At 33.4% G+C, this 25,079-nt stretch overlaps 2 protein-coding genes across 3 annotated transcripts; one reads left to right on the plus strand and one right to left on the minus strand.

The window, feature by feature from the left end:
* Positions 1–1,640: 1,640 nt before the first annotated feature.
* On the plus strand, positions 1,641–3,770 carry LOC120358284. The gene has a single exon (XM_039452007.1). The coding sequence runs from the start codon at positions 1,641–1,643 to the stop codon at positions 3,768–3,770; it is 2,130 nt and encodes a 709-aa protein (XP_039307941.1).
* Positions 3,771–20,639: 16,869 nt separating this feature from the next.
* Positions 20,640–23,058, minus strand: LOC120358317. 2 transcript variants are annotated; one of them, XR_005575282.1, is made up of 4 exons: positions 22,738–23,058; positions 22,459–22,560; positions 20,947–21,179; positions 20,640–20,821 (listed from the first exon to the last, which is right to left on the minus strand). XR_005575282.1 is itself a non-coding variant. In XM_039452164.1 (3 exons), the coding sequence occupies exons 1-3, from the start codon at positions 22,597–22,599 to the stop codon at positions 20,788–20,790; spliced, it is 408 nt and encodes a 135-aa protein (XP_039308098.1). In that variant the 5' UTR covers positions 22,600–22,694; the 3' UTR covers positions 20,640–20,787. The 2 variants fall into 2 exon arrangements, 1 of the variants encoding a protein (XP_039308098.1); XM_039452164.1 differs by lacking the exon at positions 22,738–23,058 and having other exon boundaries at positions 22,459–22,694.
* Positions 23,059–25,079: the final 2,021 nt, after the last annotated feature.

Consider the following 25,079-nt stretch of genomic DNA (forward strand, 5'->3'; position numbering starts at 1 on the left):
TAAAATATATCAATATTAATGCATCATTAAGTGTTCAATATAGATCAATACTTTCAATTAGTTGATTAGTTTTACAAAGATAATTCATGTAACTTGCTAAAAACAAGAGAATTCATACCAAGAATTCAACTGATTGTAAGAATAAGTGAATAATTGAAGAATTCAAATAGTATTTATGTCTGATATGAAACTTAGAATATAAATTGTTGACTCTTTTGTCATGAAATGATTTCTAATTAATTTAATCAGAAACTTGATTTACATTTGTTTTATGTAAATATATAATTGCAAGTATTAGAAAGAACGGAATATTTATATTTAACCTATATAATAGAGGAGAAGAGGATATTATGGCTACTGTAGACTTTATGGCTATCCCCATTATTTCCGTTATTAGGTGACGAATTCTAACAATTGTTTATGAAATTCTTCAATTAGTAGCCCACCGTTTTTTAATGGCGCTAATATGCCAATACACAATAGCTAACAATTATTATAAGGCATTTTTACTTTTGAGCACTTTTAAACTTCTTCAAGGTACACTTTTAACCTTTAATTACACATACTTCCTCATTATTCTTAAACTTGAATGTATTATCATACGAATGTACATATATACTGGAGTGTTTTTTTGTTATTGGACTTTTTATTCGGCTTACATTTCGAGTTATACAAAGTTAAAACAATAACATGGAATTTTATTAATATGGTTTTTTAAGTAAAATTTTTATATCAAAATATTTCTTCGATAAATCGATTGTCATTCTAGAGGGCGGTGTTTAGAAATATTAGAGACATCATTTTATGCATGTTGTTTAATGTTAAATAGGGATAAAATGATATTTCTCGTGATATTTCTAAAGTCTTTGAACGCAGGAAAATTTTAAATCAGGAAAATTCTAAACGATGGAAAATTAAAAATATATAATTTTGTAACAAAATACTGTGTTTTACTAAACTTAACCGATTTTTAAAGAATTATTTTTGGGCTAGCCATATTACCACCACTTTTTTTCTTCTATCGATTATGCAGTGCGTCACATTTTTATAAATCACGCCCTAAGTAATAAATATTTCATTACTTCGAGTTTAGAATCTGTTAAACAACACTTTGACGAATAGAATCGTTCCAGTTTCAATATAAAATATTGATTATTAATAAAATTATTCAATAAAATAAAAATGGGTGCCATATTACCCTCTTCTCCTCTATAATAACCTTATATAAAATTAATAATATTATAAAAAATAATCATATTATATATATATATATATATATATATATATATATATATATATAAAACTTATATATATAATATAACCTATATAAAATAATTTTATCTATGTATATTTATTATCTCAATTTTTAATGCGTGATGTGATACGGTAACTTTATAAGAAAAATTGACATTTATCAAGTACCCGAGTTTTAATTCGCATACTAACAAAACTTGTCATTCGTGTATACTTTCTTCTTTATTTATTGTTAATTATAATGAATACATAAATAATGTGATATTCATTTTTTTTAGTATTAATAATATTTTTCTCTAAAGAATCAAAATTAATATTTCTTACGTTTCTTTTTTGTAAATATCGAATACTTTCTGAGCATACGTGTATATTTTTCCAGATTAAAAATGTCGACTTATGAAAGGACTCAAAGGACATTAGATAAAACAAAATGTATTAAATGTAACAAGTTTCTTCGTAAACTATCTGGAAAGAAAAAAGTTGTAAACATTGAGAATGAGGCAAAGGATTTTTCAAAAATTTTTGGTGAATCCATAGTTATTGGTGATATAATATGTTGTAAATGTATGGCACAGTTTCGCCTTCACAAACATAAAGAGAAGTTAAAATTACAAAATAATCCTCAAGAAAATATCTATGACAATCTTAATAGATCAGAATCTTCGCAGACTACTGTTACGTCTTCTCAGACATCTACAGAAGATCAAACAATAGTTTTTAAGTCTTCAAGTTCAAAGATGGATTTTCAATTCACGGAAATGCCATTTAATAGAACAGTTATATCACATACATATTGCTGTCTCTGTAGTGGAAAAACAAACTTAATTGTTGTTCCATTTGAAGCTCGTATGCAAGTTTTTCAAGAGAGAAGAGTATTTATTCCTAAAGGCAATCGCTGTTGCTCTAATCATTTAATTAAAAAACGCTTCTTTGAGGAAGAGCTACAGTTAATACGAATATATTCAAACAGAAGTATGATAGAAGTCATAGAAATAGTGAAATTATTAGAATATATGTCTGTTAAAAGTAATTTCGAGATTAAAGACAAAATTGGTGATTTTTCTCTTTCGGAAGAGCGCATTAAAACATTCACAGGTTTAACATGGAAAAACTTGATTCAATTAAAAAAAATGATGACTTCAATAAGAAATTCCGAATGCCGAAATATCCTGCAAGCTATTGTTATATTTTTATTTAAATTATGCAGCGGTAATTCGAACAGTATGATTGCCGCTATTCTGGGACTTCAGTATGACCAGCAAGTATCAATGTGTTCAGAATCGGTGATAAAATCTTTTGAAAAAGATATTTTACCTATTTATTTTGGCTTTAAAGCATTTTCTCGAAACGATCTTATTCAAAATCACACATCAGTTATGGCCAGGAAGCTATATGACATCAAAGAAGATCAGTTGGTGTTGATTTGTGATGGAACGTATCTACAACACGAAAAGAGTTCGAATAATGAGTACCAACGGAAATCATTTTCAGTTCAAAAGAAGATGCCATTATGCAAACCGTTTACGATTTGTACAACAGATGGTTTTATTGTTGATACACTAGGTCCATTTTATGCAAATCAAAATGATGCACAAATTATGAAAATAATTATGTCAGATCCAAATGGTTTAAGAAGCCTGCTAAGAAAATGTGATATTTTTATACTTGATCGAGGCTTTCGTGATGTTAAACAATATTTAGAAGAACAAGGTTACCAAGTACTCATGCCTGCATTGAAAGGCCAACGTTCTCAACTGACTACGGAAGAATCTAATGAATCACGTCGTATAACAAAACTTCGCTGGCCTGTTGAAGCAGTCCACGGAGTAATTGGTCAAAAATACCGTCTTCTACATCACAAGTTAGATAACAAACTGCTTCCCAAAGCAGGATCATATTGCCGGATAGCTTGTTTTCTAAATAATACGTTTGGAAAACGTTTCAATTCAGATGTAGATTTATCTGATGAGATTGTAGCTCAAATTAAATCTAGAGCAAGTGTCGAAAATACATTAGCCTTGGAAGTAGAGACACAAAGATGGAGTAGCCGAAAATTACCGTTTCAGCCACTGATATCGACTCATTTACTCGATTTCCCAGAAATGACAGAAAAAGATTTAAAAATTTTTTTCACAGGATCCTATCAATTATCTCAATCAATATCTTACTTGGCGGAAATAATGAATCAAAATAATATTAATCTCCATTACCTTAAAAAGAAGAATGACATAATCAAAGTTCAAATCAGATCACGACATGTCAACAAAAAGAGGTATAATTGCTACATCCATTATGCTCCAAATACTATTGGTTACAACGGTATTTTACGCTACTTTTGTGAATGTGCAAATGGCAGACGCACGATTGGATGCTGCTCGCACGTGGCTGCAATTATATATTATTTATCTCACGCTAGATACTTATCTAAAATTATTAGACCTGCAGAGATTTTAAGTCGTCTCTTTAATGTTGAAGAAGTAAATCCTGTAATCAATGACGATAGCGATGAAGATTAAAATTAAATTATATTCTCTTATTTTCTTATTTCTGTATATCACAAGTTTCTTTGTTATGTCAAACTTTTAATATTCAGTTGTATTAAAATATAATAATGAAAAGAAAATTACATAGTAAAATAAACTTCTTAAATACACCTTGGTCATTTGTTATACTATATTTTACATATTATCATGCCGCGTCTAAAAGAAAGCCATCTGTTTTTTAATTATCGTATAGCAGACGATTAAACACACATATTTAATTTATTTTACATATTATGTCAGGCTTGCTCCCGTGGGCGCCCACGGAGCACGCGAGGAGGAGAACATGCCCTCTCTTCGCACGGCTGCTTCTTCCCGTCTTTCCTTTCTGGCCCTTCGATCCACCTATCCCCTCCGTACGGCCGCTCTCGGTCCCTACTATACTACAGTATGTACACGCGACTCGCGCGTGTGGAAGGGGAAACGGAGAAGCTCGAGCTATAGTTTGTGGATCATGCCTGTATTATGTAGTTTCAAAATTCTCTTTCTCTAATAGCAATTTTAAAATATTCTTTTAAGTAATCACTCAATATATTTTAAATAACTCAGTAGGTTCTTTTATATTAAAAAAAAAAACAATTTAGATAACCCATCTTCTAGTAAAAGAAAAAAAACGTTATTAATCCTAAAAGTTTTCATTCTCCATTTAATCACTTAACATTGAGTTTAAAAATCATTCAATATACTTAAATTCTAGATAGAAAATAAGTCGCAAATAGCTGACAATATAGTTTCTAATTCTAACCACTCTAATTACTCTTACACGCGCGCGCGCGCACACACATCCACACACACACACACACACACACACACACATACACACATATATATATATACATATGTGTACATATATATACTAATTTAAAAATGTAAAATAATTCAGATTTCAAAATGTAAAATATCAGAGGTATAATAGGAGTGGAATATAAAGTTATAAAAAACTTTACGAGACCGGATTTAATACTGTGAATTTGTACATATCAATAAATACCGAATATAACGTGTTCGCGACTGCACGTTGCCGAGAGAGAACGTGCGCGAACTTGAGTTTGCCGGGCGAGCTCGAGTGAGCGCGAGTGAGACGCGTAATTTTCGTAATACGCAGCTTGCCGTTGTCCTGCCGCTTGGTCGCGACAGCGTTAGAGTGAGCCGAGAGGAGCGACGAGGATCGACCGCGATCAGCTGCTCCGCGAGCGTGCGAGATTTAAAGGCGCGAGGATTGAGATTTAAAGAAATATTCAATAGGTCCGCTGCACAAAATTAACGAAAGACCTTTATTGTCAAATTGTCTCACCAATATGCATGCCACCACTTACGTTAATAAATCTGTCTTTGGCCTTCACAAACAAGTTCCGACCAGCGTCGGTCAGTAGTCTGTCGATTTTCAATCTCACGGATCGTTGCGGCGTGATTTTAAATGCGATCGTTCTCGGTCGAATCACTCTGAGAGTCTGAGTGAGCGACGAGATCTTCGGCAGAGCGACCGATCGACGGGAACAATTCGGGGGAAAGATCTTTCCGCGGGAAATCGTCTAATTGGCTGACTGGTCTAACAAGATGACCGTGGCCAGCGTCTTAGGAGAAGAATATCAATATTTTGTCACGATCTTCCCGCCGAGTTGTCCTCGCTGTTAGCGCGTGATAGAGAACGGAGCGACCGAACACTCGACTCCGTATACACAAGCAAATAATAATAGCACCGAAGCTGGTCGAGATAATCAATTGTACACACAAGAAATAATGAAAGTAACCGCTTGAATTTTGAAACTTAAATCTACAGGAGGACGCAATAAAAATATACAAGATTGTTAACTTTGGTTTGATCGCGAACATAACGGAAAAAAATACAGTTTTTCAATTCTTTCATTATTTTGCACCAATTGTAAAAATCAAAATAATTCAGGAAATGATAGTAATAAATAACAATATTACATAGAAACATTTTTAGGACCACAGCAGAAGTTCCATGAATTTTTAAATATCAATAAACATCGAAAATATGGAAAAAATACAGTTTTTATTTTTTTTAATCACTTTGCACCAATGCTAAAAATCTAAAAAAATTCAGGGCACAACAAGAGTAAAAGACGGCATTGTAAAAATATTTTCGAGAGTGCACCCCTAAAGCCAAATTTTTTGGAGCAATTTAAAAATTTTTTGAATTTTTTAAAATATGAAGACGAGCTTTTAGAGGGACCAAAATATTCGTTAAAATGTATGTTAATGATATATATATTGTAAATTTTTTTTATAAGAATCGCTTAACTAGAAGAGCAGAAAAAAATTAAGAACTGAAAAACACGTAAAACGCTCCAGAGGAATAAATAGTAGGGATAGATGGCTGAAACTTGATGAAAAATTTTTTTTCTTCCTATCTCAAATTTAGATCCTAGCCCCGATCTGATCCCCTCAAGTGCAATTTTCACATGCTTATCCAGCTAGACCCTTTACATGTATTATGCTGTTTGTTGTAGCAATAAATCAATTTGCGTCACATAGTTAATAAATTTATATCAATTCTCTGGGTATATCATTTTAAGTTTATAATTATATAAAAACATTAGTAACATCTATAATTGCAGCTCTACTGTTATAGCTTGTTGGAGTCTATTTTCTTTATCTCACTACGAAGCTATAGCATCTGAAAACAGTAGTCGTCGCTGAAGTGTGAATCGATGTTTGTAACATTCATGATTCTTTACACTCTGTAGAACGGGCACATAAAGTTTGCCAATTCATTGCGGAAGAAATTGTTATTTCTAGGAGGCGGGGCGCATTTGGCGTCCAAAAAAGCATTGTTTCAACATGGACATCATTGAGCATGATAGAAATGCAGGTATTCGAAATAATGATATTAAAAACAAATCGCAAATTATCCTTTTGAATATGAAAATTATTTGTGATCATTGCGTAAAAAAAATTGTTCATCTGCTCTCTATGCTAAAGAGTCAGATTCAAATCTACTCAAAATATATCGAATTAATTGATCACTATCTTTCAGAAGGCAATGACAAACAACCGAGAGAACCGTTGTCAAGATAGTTACCATGGAGTATACATCAGCATGCAATCGAAAATAAAAGCGAGCATATTATATTTAAACAGAAAAAAACCTAGCCCGGATGTCATAGTATGATGTACATATCGCGACATCTCCCAGATGATGTCGTTGGATGTGTTGGTTAACAATAAAACTAATTGTTGAATAATATATGATTATATTATTTAAAAAGGAAGAGAACTACCATTGTTGATGAGTAATGCATATTTGTACCATTACTCAACAATGTTAATTTCTCTATCTTTAAAAAAAAAAATTATTACTAAAATTATTAGACTATGTACATTAAACTCTATATTCTTTTAATTTAATGTATAATTAATATTTAAACTATTCAACTTTCAGAACTGTCTAATAAAAACCTATTGTATGTCAAAATGTGAGTAAAATGTTTTTCGAAATATTGACAAAAAAAGTTGGAAATATCTTTATATTACTAATAAAAATTAAATTTATTTATCTAGATTTCGAATCGGCAACTCGCTTGAATCGTCTCATGTTAAACATTGTTGGAATTTGGTCGAGTGCTTACACAAAATGCTTAAGATAAATTCTTATCGAATTTACGCGCGATATTTTTCTTTATCGTTCTCGATTTTATTGGCGCGATTCCAGCAATACATTCGCTAGTGAGAATTTGAAGTGACCTACTCTCAATGATAGACAATCTACAATTTACCTTACCATTAATATTGACCATAATGAAACTCGTCGTCATATGGTGGAAGCAAACAGGTAAAACACATGCTAACGAATGCTACATGTAGAACTCATTAGAGTTACATTGAATTTTATACATATTTTTAATTCAAAATTTGAATTATCGTAATAATATACTTGCATAATAATATTATTAAAATTATATTACTCTTAAAGAAACATAGAAGTAAAAATTCTTAACATTAACATTATTTCTTCTGCTTTTCTTTTACTTTCAATTTTTTTCAATATGATTTTTTATTTTTAAGATCTTTTAATAAAATAAGTACGATTGCTGAAGACCGGATAAAAGTTAAAACCGATAAAGAACGATGCATTATGATAAAGCAGGCACAAAATGCACGAATTCTCACGATGGTCGAATATTTCTTTATGTTTTATGGATGCAGTTTAGTCATCATTTTATCTTGTTTTGGAATGTCTGTAAGATACATAACAAATGTCACCAATTAAAATCTTACCTTTACAAACTTATTATATCTATAACAAAAATCGAAGTACGTATTTTGAGTTTACATTTGCCACGCAAATTCTTATGCTTTTAATGTGTATTGCGACATACAGTGGTATGGATAACTTGCTCGGATTACTAATATTTCATTTGTGTGGACAACTGGAAAATCTTAAAGAAAAGCTCATTAACATGAAACAATTTGAAAGCCATCATGAAGGGGTGGCATATATCGTGGAGGATCACATACGGCTAATCAAGTTTAGTAAATATTTTAATATTCTGAAATTAAAAATGATTGAATCTAATGTTTTGCATTGTACATTTTTAAAATAAAATTATTTTTTTATATAAAATTTTTCTTCATATAAAACTAGATATAGTACAATAGCTAAATTATAATTACACGATCAAAGTTCTAAATAAATATAAATAATTAAATTATTTAAAAAAATTGTGTAATAACATACACACTTCATTACTTAATGAATTTTTTTAAGATGTTTTTATATTATCGAAAGTACATATACTTTACTGTTACTGGGACTTCTAATCTACTTTGGCATAGTATTCTGTTTGTATGGATTCCTAATTCTAGCAGTGAATTCTCAACAAATTTAAAAAATGTTTAATTTAAGTAGAAATTAACAAAAACATTTATAATTAAGATAGTTCGTCCGCAATAATCTTATTAAAAAGTTAATACTAGCAAAACACGAAAAAGTTTGATAATTTTGTGCTAGTATTTATATACAGGAAAATAGACATAATTTAAATAACCAGAAATATTTAGTTGTAATATCATAGAAGATTACACCGGTCGCAAATTCGTGCTCAATAATTTTCTAAGTAAATTTTCAAACATTTACAAGATTCTTCAAACTGCGCACCGCATACTTGCCGGATTTAAAGCACAGCTTTTTAAAAAGAACCAAGAAATGTAATATCACGAGAATTAAATTGCTAATCTATTTAATAACTTTGAGGTTTATAAGCATCAACTACTATTCTCTCTTATCCTGAAAAATTATAAAAAATTTATTGCGTTAAATATTATCTCGACCAAGGTTTAAATCTTTCTCAACTTTCCGGGTGTCTTATGCTGGTATCAGACTAGAGATTAAGATTGAGATTGAGATTAGAATTTAATCAATCTAAAGAAAGAAAACAAATCTGAAGTTTAATTAACTTTGCTTTAATTGATCAAATTCCAATTCAATCGCAATCTCAATCTCTAGTCTGATTACGACTTTAGCCAGTTCGACCACCGAGACACGTAAGTACTTTTTGAAGGTACGAACCCGCGCTCTGTGACGATACGCCGCGCAGCGGCGGGATACTGCTCTGCCATTCCGAGAGAAACTATATCGACTTTTCTATCTCCCGCGAGCCGCAAACGAGGGAAATGTTGCTAGTCACTTGTCGAAATTCTCAGTGGAGAGGGCAATGGTCTTACCCCGGCACAGATAAAGGACAAAAGATAAAGATGACGAATAAATAGAAAAAAAACGAAAAACTGCGGATTGCATATCAAAAAAAGCTTCGCATTCCCTTTCCACTGAATCATCACGATACAGTAAACAACATAAAAAAAAGAATAATACGAGAACCGCTTGAAAGGAGAGGTAAAGGAGGAATGGGGGAGCAAAAAAAGAAACCCGGATTTCTATTCTTCAATTATCGGCTCTAGTCTATTCTGTCCTTCAGCACAATATAAAAGGAGTATCCGATAGCGTTACTGGGAAATATTCGCTTCTGATAAACTTCTGACAACTCGACCCAGGAGAAAAGAACTCGATAGACGCCTGACAATCTTGGTAACCTCACGTAGAATCTTAGGAGGGGTGGGGGGGGATTTAATAGATTTAATAGAGCCACCGGCGGGTTCCTGGTGGACCCCCGTATCTCTTCGGTGGCGATGGACCCTCGTGGCCTGGCACGTAAGGGCCCTGGGCCACCCATCCCTCGCGACATTTTGGGCAGTCTTTGACCCCGGACGACCACAACGGAAACAATAGCGCTTTCTCGGGTAAGAACACTCCGATGCAAAATGGTTGAGAGCCCCCTAGTTCCAACACCGTTCTCTGTCAGGGTCGCTTTCCTCGTCAGGAGGTCGCTTCTTGCTTAGGCTTCTTTGGATATTTTGCTGCAGACGTGAGTTGACGAGGCGGGAAATGCAGCTTCGACATATCCTTCAAAGAGTATGATGACGCCTGTCGTCGCAAGGGTGCCCGTCTTAGCTCCGATTGCGACGTCTGCATGGCCTCTTCCACCCGTGATGCCACTTGAACATCGATCTCCTCGCCATCAATTTCTGTCTGTGTAGACGCATCTGTCATTTCTTGCACTACGACGCCTTGCGTGGTATATCAGTCCGGCTCTCTCCAGACGATCTCCAATTCCGGGGGACGAGCCTGCATGATGGTTCGCAACAGAGGTTTCCAAGGTTCTATAAAGTCCGACATGATCCTTGTAAAGCACAACGACGGCTGGCGATCCTAAATATTCAACGATTTATGGTACGTAAGGTTACAAATCTTTTACACGAACCTTACATACTACTCATTTATTTACTATTCGTTAGGCCAGTTCACAGACTACCGGTGAAAAAATTCTTCTAACCACAAAGAGCCCATGGAACTTTTTGGCGAGTCTCACGGAGAAATGCTGTACCTCGGACGACAACACGTGATAGCGCTTCAGAATTTATTTACCGATATCAAAACGTTCACTGCAAATTTAAGTGTGTAAAACTTGTAGTTACCTTTTACGCATTTGCATTTTTCACACGTTAAATAAATTTATGCGTGCTATTTTTACACATTTAGACATACATCAATAATAAATTACACATCTAAGCGTATAAATATACAAAAATCACGCGCATTTAAATGTGTAAAAAGTGACTACATGATTCATATACAAAAATACACATTTGGATTTGCAATGTTATTCCCGATGATGCCGATTGTAATACTTGACCTACTTCTCTTGAGCAGCTTCCAAATTTTCGACAATTTAATCGCGTAATAAACACATCTTATCCATTCGAACATACCATTCAGCCGAATCGGATTTTTCAACCTTGACAGCCGTATCATTTAGCTCGCGATTCAAACTGGCTGGTAACAATTCTTTCCCGAAATAAAAAAATACCGGTGTCCCTTATGACGTATAATGCATTGAATTATAGTCGATATGAAACTCATTTATATGTTTGTCCCATTCGCTCGATAAATGCTGTAATCATAGTTTTTAATACGCGATTAATCTGTTTAATCGGATTTACTTGAGGATGATAAGGCGGCACCGTCGTATAGTTTAATATTGTTCCGACAATGCGCGCAATTTTCAATTTAGAAAGTTGGTTCTATTGTCAGTTAGTAAAACGTGCAGTGCATCCCAGCGAAAAATAACGAATTCTTCTATTGCTTCACGAAACTTCTTTCCGGTCACCTTACGAAACGGATAACACTCTATCTTTTTTGTGTATTAATCTTGTAAAACTAGCAAATACACGTGACCCGATTTATTTTTCGGAAACTGTCCCACGATGACCGGCAATTAATTATGCATCGCCCTATTAAATCGGCACATTTTGCTCGATTTTCTTTCTCTAGCAGGTACATCACCTCACATAATTTCTAAATGGCAACATTTCTAAACATCCGCGGCCAATAATATTTCGTCGCGATACGAGGATACGTATGTCTTTTTAACGCTCAAATAACCCGCGTGCGGGGTTCATGGTTTCCGCGATGACTGCGCGATGACGACGTGATTGTCGTAGTAAAACGATTTCCATTGATCGTAGTTTCCGATAACTTGCGATATTGTATTCGATATTTAAAAATACAACTCATCCTTCACGATCCATCAATCAAAATAACGTTAAGAATTTTTCGTAACGTCAGCTATCTGTGCGTTTTATCAATTATCGTAAATTCATGAAAGCGCATTCAGCACGTGACGCATCACACCCTTATGATGTTCGATTACGTAATTATATTCGAGTAGTTCAAAGCCCATCCCGTTAAACGTCGAGTCAAATTTTTTAAACAATGTAACCACTGGAAGTGGAACCTACTATGATCATTAATAATAATAAATTTGTCTCCTCTAAATATGGGTGGGATTTCTTAATGGCTCACACAACAGCGAGTCACTTTAATTCGATTGCCAAATACTTCTTTTCTGCGTCCGACAGCGCTCGATTCGCAAAAGCGATTGCAGGTTCCGAGTTTCCGATTTTCTGCGCTAAAACCGCACACAAACCAATCGAAATCGCATCTGTCTTGATCTGTGTGTAATATAAACAGTAACTCGAAATCCGGACTCGACAACGTAGGCGGAGTGGTAATACAAAATTTAACAGACTCAAAAGCCTGCTTTTGACTGCCTTTTATTCCTAAGAGTGGTTATACCAAATATTACAATAGGCGACACGAAACAACAAATTTTATTTTTGTGACGAAATTTTTACAAATATACGCAGCGGTTTTACGAAAATTCACTACAAATAACTGGCACAAACGATAAATCCGAGAACTCAAAATTGCACGCGAAATCACTCAGTAATGTCAAAAAAAGAAGAGCACATACTATATCAGAAAAATTCAAGATATTTCATAATATGTAGTACAATTAGAGGGAAAAAATTCAAATAAGGCGGCACATAACACATATAATACTACACACAAAGAAAAAAAATTTCTCGCTACCCGAATTGCTTTTCTCGAGATACCACAAAAGAAAAAAAATTACGTGTAAAGCTTTTTCTTTCAAAAGCACTACGCGTTGAACATCAAATTTTTGTCATGCCGCCCGCGAATGATTTCGCAAATCGGCACGATAAAAAGAAAAGAGACAAAAAGTCACAAAAACATCTTAGCTGCTCATACGGTTTGTCATTAACGCAAAAGTTGTAAAATCACGAAAAGTTGGGCGCCAGACGCGCGCTTAGATAACGTTACTTCACATCATATCGCACGCGAATATAATACAAATTAAAAGTTTGCACCGATAAAAAATAAATAATTCTTTCCAAATTAATGCAAAAAGAACTGTCTTTTGCACGAGGACAACTATCTCAACCTAATAGTGGAGGGGCAAAGAGAATTCAAGGGCCATTTACGCTTAACGAGTCGTGGAAGGTAACAAGCTGGCAAAAAATTCCAATTAATGATCTAATAATAAGTAACATTCAAATTGCACCATCACAATTAATCGGTCGCAGAGTCGCAACAGTTAATGAAAGTGCATCCCATGTTATTCGACGATCGCCGCAGCCGACAAGTACTCACTTCTAAGCGTGATAGTGTTGTGAATTAGTCGATAGCCGCGAGATATTTCGATCTTCGATGCAACTGCAACAACGAAGGGGAAACCGACCTCTTCCAGACGCTCGAACGGTCTACAAAATCTTTGCTGACCTGCGACACGAAGCTGCAATACTCAACGGTCGTCGACAGGTGTCATTGCGATATTCAAGGTTACCCAAAAACGCTTATGATCATGCCAATCGCACGCAACGTACTGATAATACTCGTAACGGTCCGAATTGCATGCTACGAGGCTACGAGACTACGAGATGCAGTTACTGAAAACGCATTCGCAACAGACACGCGACAACCGACAGAGAAGATAATTAACTATGACGCGAGAATACTAAGTCCGCAACACGAACGGGATGCTCGTTACGACAACGCCAGAAAGGCCCAAGTTGCGAAAACACACCAGACATACGAATTTCAGCAATGTGGCCTCATACTTTAAATTATGGCAACAGATGCAACTGATGGATCACAGCACAATCCACACGTACCGTCCGGCAACCGCGATTCTCAGGAGGCACACTCGTAGACTTTGTCGGGGGGAAGGGAGTCCTCAGCTCACGGCAGCACGGAAGGCCCCGTGCACTTGTAAACAATCACATCCTGACACGAAAACTACGGCCGACAACGCGGCATGTCTTGCACCAACAGGTCGATCGCGTTCAGAATGCAAGTCTCCCCCGCTCGCACGCGGCTTTAGAATACTCTCAAAATGCGAGGCATCCTCACCGTTGTGTAGATCTCTCGTCGATCGCCGGGCCTTTCTCTCTAGCGTGACTGACCTCCTCTATTATGTTATCTCTCTTTCTTCTCCTTCGTTAGCGCTGGGAAATCGCCGCTTCCCACTGTCCAGGTCGTCGTCCGGAAGTATCCGGAAGAGTCTGAACCGTCTAAACTTCGATCGTGTTCGATCTTAGGTCGCACACGCACTCTCTCACGCTTCCCCACCCCTTGCTTGGGGGATGCGCATATCAGCCGCTCCTGGTTGCAGCCAATCATCACGGTCGCACCATAGATCCCGCGCTACACGCGTAGATCTTTTGTTTCGCAGCGGCTGCGTCACAACGTATAATACTTTTTAAGCGGGAAGCACACACTCGCATAGCTACATAACCATATGCATAAGGAAATTGATTGATGCATTAGCACATGCATAGGGAAATAGACTAATCAATTTCTTAGGAATATGGTTATGCAGCTATGCAAGAGTGTGTATTGTTTTCTTTTTACTGTTATTATTTACATTAGATGAACATTTGATTATCCAGGCTTACAGCGTTGTCACAAGCTAGTTTCTATGATTAGGAGTACAAATTGAAAACCGCCGTTTTTTGTCAAAATTTGAGGATTGATTGTTGAAAAATGGTTACATACTTATTCTTGAAAGTATTGTCCATCGCTGGCCACTACTTTCTCCCACCTTTCGGGCAGCATACGAATCCCGCGTCGAAAAAACTGCTCGTCTTTTGCGGCGATCAACGAATCGACCCAGTTTTTGGCCTCTTCGTAATAATGGAAGTGCTGCTCAGCCAGGCCATGCGCCATTGATCGGAACAAGTGGTAATCTGAAGGGACGATGTCAGGAGAATACGGCGGATGAGGTAAGACGTCCCATTTCAATGTTTCCAGATAGGTTTTAACGACCTGAGCAACATGTGGCCGAGCGTTGTCGTGCAGCAACATCACTTTTTCGTGTCTTTGCTCGTATTGTGGCCGTTTTTCCTGCAATGCTCGGCTCAAACGCATTAGTTGTGTTCGGTAGCGAGCTCTTGTGATGGTTTCACCCGGTTGCAACAGCTCATAATAAATCACGCCGAGCTGGTCCCACCAAATACACAGCATGAGCTTCGAGCCATGGATGTTTGGCTTGGCCGTCGATGTTGATGCATGGCCGCGGTAGCCCCACGATTTTTTTCGCTTTGGATTATCATAATGGATCCACTTTTCATCGCCGGTTACAATACGATGTAGAAAACCCTTCCGTTTTTGCCGTTGGAGCAGCTGTTCGCATGCGAAAAAACGCCGTTCGACGTCTCTCGGCTTTAATTCGTACGGCACCCAGTGTCCATGCTTTTGGATCATTCCCATGTTTTTCAAACGATGTGAAATAGCTTGTTGAGTCACGCCCAATGAATCTGCAAGCTCCTGTTGCGTTTGAGATGAATCTTCATTCAGTAATGTTTCCAATTGTGCGTCTTCAAACTTTTTCACCTGTCCGGGACGCTCCTTGTCTTCTACGCCGAAATCACCACTTTTGAAGCGTTGGAACCATTCTCGACACGTTCTTTCACTAATGAAAGCCTCACCATAAGTTTTTACAATCATTCGACGCGCCTCAGCCGCAGATTTTTTCGAATTGAAGGCAAAAAGCAAAACTTCCCGCAAATGACGCTTATTGGGCACAAATTCGACATTTTCGATCACAAAAAAATATATAACGCCGATAAAAATTCACAAATGCAATGATAAGGAATTGTTGCCAGATGCCCAACCTTACATTTAAAATTTTTGATCTACCGTTTGGCACCAGCATTTACTGGCGCCATCTACTGGAAAACGGCGGTTTTCAATTTGTACTCCTAATATCTGAATGCTGTCAAAAAATCGTGTACTTTCCATATCTTTTCCTTTAAATCTAGACGGTAAGCAATATCCAAACTTTGTGTAATTTCTACAACATACGTATTTGTTTTTTATTCACGCAAGAATAGTTCAATTATGCTTAAAATAAAATCATGATGTCGATACGAATTCAACGTATGCGATACATATAAGAAATAACTGACTTTAAGTCTTACCTCCGGTACGATCAACCTTTTTCTGATATTACAGACGTATTCTGTAGGTAGTACTTCTAATATGTAGATGTACTTTTAATATGTAGTTAAAGTTTAAAAAATATTCTAATAAAATGATTTTGCGGACGAACTACTTTATTGTTCTCAAATCAATGATATATTAAAATTATCAGAAACAGATTATTACAGTACATCAAGAAAAGTATATCTTCTCAAGAAATAAAAATTACTCATTTAAAGTAAGTAATTGTAAGCAGTATGTAATTAACAATGTAACCATAAATTTTGTGTTATATTTAAAAAAATCGAATATCACATATAATATGTAACAAACTTGCTTTGTAATATACTAGTATATCAAGTATTACAAACCAATTTTTGTACTTATTCTTACAGGAATTTTAAAATTCTTCATTTATATTCTAAAATATTTCACATTAATCATTTTTTATAACACTGAAAATGATAAAAATGATGAAAAAAAAATAAAGCAATAAATTGCTTACAAGTTCTAAACTTTTACACTTTCTATTTACACAATTTTACAAAAACTTAAAAAAAATTTTTACCCTTTTATGTATCTTTTTTTATAAATATAATAATCTTTCGGAAATATATCTTTTCGAATCAATATACGACAACGTGCATATTCAACTTTATTAATTAATTTTGCTACATAAAAAGAAATTACTTAGTAGTATGAATTAAATGTATATAACTAGTTTGAATTTTTCTGTCATTAATAAAAACTGGTTATTACAGATAAAATACATTTGCTACTAAATTCAAATTTATTAGCTAAAATTAAAAATGTACTTTAACGAATAGCTAAGCGCGCGCGCGCAAGTGACAGATTTCTCAATTGTTCAATATCTTACGTGCATAAAAGTGCGCATTAAGTATAACAATTGTTTATGGAACTTTGCCATATACATTTATTTAACTGTAGCTGTTTTAAGAACTGCAGCAAGGACGTTAAGCCCATTAACGATATCCTTATTTTAGGATACATTTATGGTTTATTTTAGCTTCATTGCCTGATTTTTTTGTATATTACAATTAATTGTGAGTATCAAGTTCACAAGTGTTTTAAACTGTATTTCCTCAGAGATAAATCATAGTGTTGCACAGTAATCACTTACTCTTATTCAATGAGAAAAACCATAGTAACAAACTAAATTATATTATTTGTTTATAAACACTTCATCCCGCGTAAAAGAAACCACATTAGTAATACTATTATATAGTAAATAAGATAATTAGAACTACGTTATAAAATTGTTTGTATAATTAGTATCAATCTCATACTTTTTTAACGCGCAAACTCATCACACACACACACACACACACACACACACACACACACACACACACACACAACTTTGATCACAAAAGTGATCTTGATAATTAAAGTACAAAAACAAATAACTCTCTCATATTCGACGAGCGTCGACGCAAAACATCTGTCATCGTCACGATACCATAAGATACTGCCATAAATACCGTGCGCATGGGCAGGGTTCCCATGGTGATGGCACATCCTCGCATGCAGAATGCGCACAATCCATTATTGCTTGGTTATAAGAGTGGGATGATACGAGAAGAAGTATTAAACACAAGAGCAAAAATTTGCTGTATCACCTATTAATAATTACGAGATACGTTTCAGAAACTTTTTAAATTTAGGATGTACGTATATCGAGGACAGGGACGTGCACAATGTTTTCCAAAAATATAAAAGGACAGGAAGAACTCAAAACATACTATGCTTGGTAGTGAGTTTATAAAAAAGTTAGTATTTGTGTTAAAAAGATTAAATTAAAAATTCTCTAAATATTGTTATAATTAAAGTATTATTTCTGTTATATAACCAAAATTTGTTATTGTTATTTAGTTCATTATAATAATAAATCTATTTGCGTGACAGTCTTAATAAATTTATGTGAATACTTTTATAATATTGTGTTTAATTTATAAATATATTAAAATATAAGTAATTTAAAATTGTTATTTATATTTGCGGCCCTGTTGTTAGTTGTTTCAATCTATTACTACTGTGTCCAAAAAGTAAGGTAACATTGCATTTATTTCGAAAATTCTTTATTTATTCTTGCAAATCAATTTCGTCCCCTTCAAAGTAATCCCCCCCTGATATAATACACTTATTCCAACGGATTTTCCAATCTTCGAAACAGTTGTAATAATCGATTTCAGGAATGGCCTTTAGCTCCTTCTTCGCAGCGAAACGGTGTCCCCGGAGCGGCCGCTTGAGTTTGCTGAATAGCCAGAAGTCGCATGGAGCCAAATCAGGTGAATACGGTGGTTGTGGAACGATATTAGTCGAGTTTTTGGTTAAAAAATCACGAATCACCGTTTCGAGTCGATAGAAGTGATTCAAGCCGCTGCGAAGAAGGAGCTAAAGGCCATTCCTGAAATCGATTATTACAACTGTTTCGAAGATTGGAAAATCCGTTGGAATAAGTGTATTATATCAGGGGGGGATTACTTTGAAGGGGACGAAATTGATTTGCAAGAATAAATAAAGAATTTTCGAAATAAATGCAATGTCACCTTACTTTTTGGACACAGAAGTACTTTTGTATCTCAAACTATGCTATAGCATCTGACAATTTTAGTTGTCTTGCTGTGTGCAGTGTGAATTGACGTTTTTGTAAAATTAATGATTCTTTACACTCTGTAGAACGACCACAGAGTTTGGAAGAAATTACCGTTTCTAGAACCAAGTTTCTCTTCCGGAAAAACATTATGCAACATTGTTAGTCTCAACATGGACATCATTCTGTCAAATAGAAGTGCAGGTACTTGCAATAATGATGTTAAAAATAAAACGTATGCTTATGAACATTAAAATTATTAAAAATATCTACATTAAACTCTCTCCATTCTTTTAATTTAATGTACAATTAGTATTTAAACTGTTAAACTTTTGTAATCTTTTCTAATAAAAATCTATGTCGAAAAAACGATTAAAATATTTTACAGAATATTGTTGATACAAGAAGCTAAAAATGTAATATACAACAGGTCAGTCAGTAAACTTTAATAATTATGAAAGTTTCTCTTTAGCTGCATCGTATTGTTTTTAAAACAATTTTTTTTATTTTATTCAATTATACTTTTTAAATGAAAAATCTATCAAAATTTTATTTTCAACACATAGCTTTTTTATAATATAAAAAATCGTTTTGAGTTATAATCATTACACCTTGTTTTTAGTTGCGATTACAATACAATTGTTTAATTATTATATTTTAGTGTTGAATATTGCACTTCCATTTGAAGTATGATTAAACTGTACAAAATTTGTTCTGATGTATTCTTATATTTACATGTTGAAAATAAACGTTAAAGATATTTAACACATTACTAGAGAGATATTATAATTGTAAAATTCACAATAATAATAAATTATTATCAATATTACACTATGTTAAATCAATAATGATATATACAATCAATAATGATATATACAAAATCTTTTGTAAAATAGCTTAGAAAACTTGAAACGATTGTGTATAATTGGAATGCTTTAACAGGGAAAAAGTATCTTCAAATATAATAGCTACTGTCATGCGCATAATCAATGTACGATGTTTTCAAAATTTTGACACTTGTTCTCTAAATTTTTTTGTTGTATTTATTTTTATCATTACGTTGTAACTTTTCTACATATTTTCCGTAGGACTAGACACACTTATTCCAATAAAATAATTTTTAGTCTATTTTTAAAAAACTTGATAAAGTTGCTTGCTTTACAACACAAATTTCAAAATTTTGGTAACATCGCATTACTAAAAAGAACTCTTTTGTCTAGATTTCGAATGGGCAACTCGCTTAAATCGCCTATTACTAAACATTGTTGGAATTTGGCCGAAGGCTCACATAAATACTTATGATAAAATCTTTTCGAATGTACGCACGGCATTCACTATTATCGTTTTTCTCTTCTTTGGCTTCTTTCCTGAAATACATTCGCTAATGAGAATTTGGGATGATGATCTAATGTTAATGATAGATAATCTACAAGTTACTCTGTCATTAACGGTGGCAATACCCTTACGGAAATGAACTATTGTAACTATTAGTAAAGCTATTAATAAAACTATTGGATTATTCGTCATAGTTTTTTCGCGGATGATTGGGACGAACTATTGCACAGAACTATTGAAAGATTATTTGAGCCCAATAGTCACTACGATTACGACTGCACTATTATTTTTGTAATGGTGTAGTGATTATTGAAAATCAATAATCACTTTGTAATCGTGATATTATTGAACCCAAAATTATAAATAATACATATTATTACATGAATATATTATTTTGTCTAACAAACTTTACTTTTATTTTTATTTTATGTGGTACATAAAAATATATAGTAAAGTATACATACAGTAGACTATATATAAGAGTTAATACATCATAGGAATATACCGCAAATATACTTATTTATAGAAATATTTTATTTAAAAACATCTTATTATTCTGAATATTTTGTTTAGAAACATCTTATTAATTTTATTATTTTAGTTATTTTAGTTGGTTCTTGTTATCACGAGAAGCATTGTTGCACTTGGCACGGACTATTTTCTCGAAAATTTTATCCACATCATTTAAATATCCAAAAATTGATATTGCATAAGCTAAAAATAAAATAGGAAACATATATACTTTAATAATTATTTCATTTATATTAATAAATTAAATTTTTTAAATACAGATAAAAGTAATACATATAAAATAAAAATATAATATATATATAATTCACCTTTTATTGCTTCTAACTTTATCTAATTTGGCTTTTCCTTTGTAATTTGGATCAGCGGCCTTTTGAATATTCGAGATTTTTCCAGTTAAACTGGAAGTCGCCAAGATTTCTCTTGAAAATACCGCGCCAAGTAAGTCGCTAGTAAACTTTCTGAAGTTTTCTCTACTGCATCTGCTGTAGCGTGTAAAATCTACGAGCATTCCTCCAATGTCGATGCTTATGTGATCATTAACCTAATCAACAATACATAATATAAATTAGTTACGTTAAGTATCGCGATATTGTCGCAACGCCAAGTACATAAAAAAAAATTGATGAGCCACGCATGAATAAAGGCCGTATGACTATATAGGCTTTGATCGCTAATGACGAATCTACAGTCACAATTCCAATATTAACAAATTTTTAATCTAATATTAAAATATATCTAATTCAATATGACAGAGCAAAATGCAAATTTATATTTTGTTGTATTCGCAGAAAAGCTAACACACACACACACACACACACACACACACACACACACACACACACACACACACACACACACACACACACACACACACACACACACACACACACACACACACACACACGCACACGCACGCACGCACGCACGCACGCACGCACGCACGCACGCACGCACGCACGCACGCACGCACGCACGCACGCACGCACGCACGCACGCACGCACGCACGCACGCACGCACATGGAAGATGTATGTAAACGTTTGTAAATTAAACTTTAATGAAACCAAGAAAATAGAAAGGGATAAAATCCTATCAAAAAAACCAAAAAGTGTATAAAGTTTAAAAGTGTATCTAATAAAAAAAATGTTATTCAAATTTAACTGTTCAAAAAAGATATAAGATCAATAATATTAGCCAAGTATATTCTTACAAGAAAGATTTCTTTACAAAACAAATCTACTTTCTAAAATAAAAATAAAAATTATTAAGAATATAAGGTCAATACAATTAGTCAAATTATCTAACAAAGAAGACTTCGAAAAGACATAAGAACTTAATTACAGAAATTATTTGGATAAAATGGATAAGTAAGGCAATTATAAAAAAATTATGCACAATATATAATGCATTTAAAGATATATACAGCAAAAAGTTTAACAATTAAAAATATATGTAGCAAAAGTTTAACACATTTATTGTCCATTAAAATTCTAAATCGCACAAAATAGGTATAATGTGAGTGAAATAACCAACAAGATCATAATGAAGCAAAAACTTGCCGTGCCTGGGTCGCAATGCGACTCATCAATTTTTACATAGTTTCTAAAGATACTTGTAGCATTATCATTAAATTGACGATCAATTTAAACACTCTTTTATATTTATTTAGATTAAGTTTGTTTGCATTTCAAGTCCGACTATGCTCGACGCGCAATTTTATTTGACTCTGTATTAGTTATTTGTATAATTTAATATATTGTTAATTATTTTTGCATATAATATAATACAAATAATAATAATAAATGTACATCAGTCTATTACCTTTGAATTTGTACTTTGAGTACAGTTGACGCTGCAATTATTAGGCGTGAATATGTTCTCTTTATTATCATTATCATTTGACTCTCGTCTTTCAGATTTGATCTGTAAATGCATGAACAGAGACAAATATGTATAATGCATCGACAATCAATATATCTGAATATTCTATACTATATTCTGTTGTATTTTATAATAAATTATATTCTGTTTTAGAGATTATATTCAATTCTATATTATATTCTATTCTAATGAAATAAAATACATATTATATGTACGTACGCACTACAACACATTTACTTGTAATATCATACATTCATCAGTTGTACCCTGAATGAGTGATGCATACGATTTTTGTTCAACTTTTTTGTTCTCACTATTGTTCTAAAAATAAATTTTCTAATAATATATTGATTATTAAGTAATGATTATTTCAATGTAATGATTTATTACAACACAGAAAGAACAAATAAGTAATCATTTTTATCTCTAATACGCTTAAACTTTTTGTATCAGTTATCATCTCAGAGCATTCTGTTGATGTATCATTATCATCAAGTGGATTGCTATTCTGTAAATATTTGATTAAAGTGATTTTATTAAATTGATGACTTTTAAAGTATTAAATATTTTAGAAATATTTAGAAGGATAGGGAGTCGTTATTTTATCATTACTTTTATTTTTTTATAACAATGTAGTAATAACGTTATAAATTTTCATAATGGTAATAATAACGCTAGGATACTTGGAGACAATCAATTTTAACAAAAGCAATTTGTTGTCATGCATTATTCATTGAAAAAAGTTAGTTCACTCATGTAACGAACAAAAATAATGCAAAAATAACGCGTTATTTTGACTTGTTACATAACGAGTAAAGTTACAAGTATTTTTCAATGAGTTATGCATAATGATAATGAGCTGTTTGTCAAAAGTGACTATTCTAAAGGACCCGACAGAAAAACTTAAGCAGTAAAACGTATGTAGTAAGAAAATCAACGCGTTGGATTTGCTATTGGTATATATTCTGGACTGTCATTGGCTAATTCGCTTACTGCTTAAGTCTTACGTCTAAAGTTTTTCCGTGTGACATAGCCTTACTATTACTATTATTGAAGATTGTAACATAACCAAATTATAAAAAAGTAACGAATAACAGCGTTACTTATTGCAACTTGTTACTTCCTATACCTGAATATTACATATTTACGCGGTGCTACACTACAAATCTTCGTAATAGCCTTAGTATATTCGTCAGTTTTGTCTTGCTCATGGACATGTGACACACTAAGTTGCTTTAATTGTTCAGATAATATTTTCCGAATTCGCTTTGCAGTCTTTTCTAAACTTCGCATTTTTTCTTCGCATTCATTCTTTCGGAAGTTCTATAATAAGTTATATTATATAATTAGCATTATATAGTATTATTATTGTAATTCAACAACAAAATTAAAGCATCACGTGTGTATATTCTACAAACCAAAAATAAGAAAATTTCAAAAAAGTGTATTTTGCAAAAAATAATGATAATGAACTTTCTCATAAAGCATATACTACTGTGTCCAAAAAGTAAGGTGACATTGCATTTATTTCGAAAATTCTTTATTTATTCTTGCAAATCAATTTCGTCCCCTTCAAAGTAATCCCCCCCTGATATAATACACTTATTCCAACGGATTTTCCAATCTTCGAAACAGTTGTAATAATCGATTTCAGGAATGGCCTTTAGCTCCTTCTTCGCAGCGGCTTGAATCACTTCTATCGACTCGAAACGGTGATTCGTGATTTTTTAACCAAAAACTCGACTAATATCGTTCCACAACCACCGTATTCACCTGATTTGGCTCCATGCGACTTCTGGCTATTCAGCAAACTCAAGCGGCCGCTCCGGGGACACCGTTTCGCTGCGAAGAAGGAGCTAAAGGCCATTCCTGAAATCGATTATTACAACTGTTTCGAAGATTGGAAAGTCCGTTGGAATAAATGTATTATATCAGGGGGGGATTACTTTGAAGGGGACGAAATTGATTTGCAAGAATAAATAAAGAATTTTCGAAATAAATGCAATGTCACCTTACTTTTTGGACACAGTAGTACACCTCGAAGTTTGTATTTTTTAGTTATTAGTACGTTAAAAAACAATTCACTAATTATTTACAAAACTGCAAAAATATAAATGGAGATGCGTCAAATCACAAAATTTTTACGAAGTTTGCGAGGTTTTATGACGTCAATTAAAAATCGTAGACAAATGCGGTTTTTTGAAAGCGTGACTTTTTAACTTTAATTTGCGTAGAGCATTGTTTGATATTTTTTCACCGTTATTCAACATTGAAACATTGGTCTTTCTTGTTTCAAGATTCACGCTTTCGAAATCTGTAAACCTGCACACTTGCGTATGATTTCTAACTCACACTATGGAACTTTGCAAATTTGATAAAAAATTTTAAGATTGAGGCGTCTTCATTTATATCAGTACAGCTTTGTAACAATCAATAAATCATTTTCTAAAGTATTGGTCTAAAAAGTAAGTCTTTTAAAGCGTCGTCTACAATACGAGTCGTTACAATGTTACGACGTTGCGACGGACCAATCAAAGAAGAGAATATATGATTTTTTTCTT

Source organism: Solenopsis invicta, chromosome 7, assembly GCF_016802725.1.
Source record: "Solenopsis invicta isolate M01_SB chromosome 7, UNIL_Sinv_3.0, whole genome shotgun sequence".
Lineage (NCBI taxonomy): Eukaryota > Metazoa > Arthropoda > Insecta > Hymenoptera > Formicidae > Solenopsis > Solenopsis invicta.

Bases quoted from the DNA above. Each gene is read 5' to 3' on its own strand.
- LOC120358284 (XM_039452007.1), top strand. From the start codon at position 1,641: ATGTCGACTTATGAAAGGACTCAAAGGACATTAGATAAAACAAAATGT.
- LOC120358317 (XM_039452164.1), bottom strand. From the start codon at position 22,599: ATGCATTATACATATTTGTCTCTGTTCATGCATTTACAGATCAAATCT. The intron at 21,180-22,458 runs GTAATAGACTGA...ATTGTTGATTAG, and splicing joins CTCAAAGTACAAATTCAAAG to GTTAATGATCACATAAGCAT. The intron at 20,822-20,946 runs GTGAATTATATA...TTTTATTTTTAG, and splicing joins AAAGTTAGAAGCAATAAAAG to CTTATGCAATATCAATTTTT.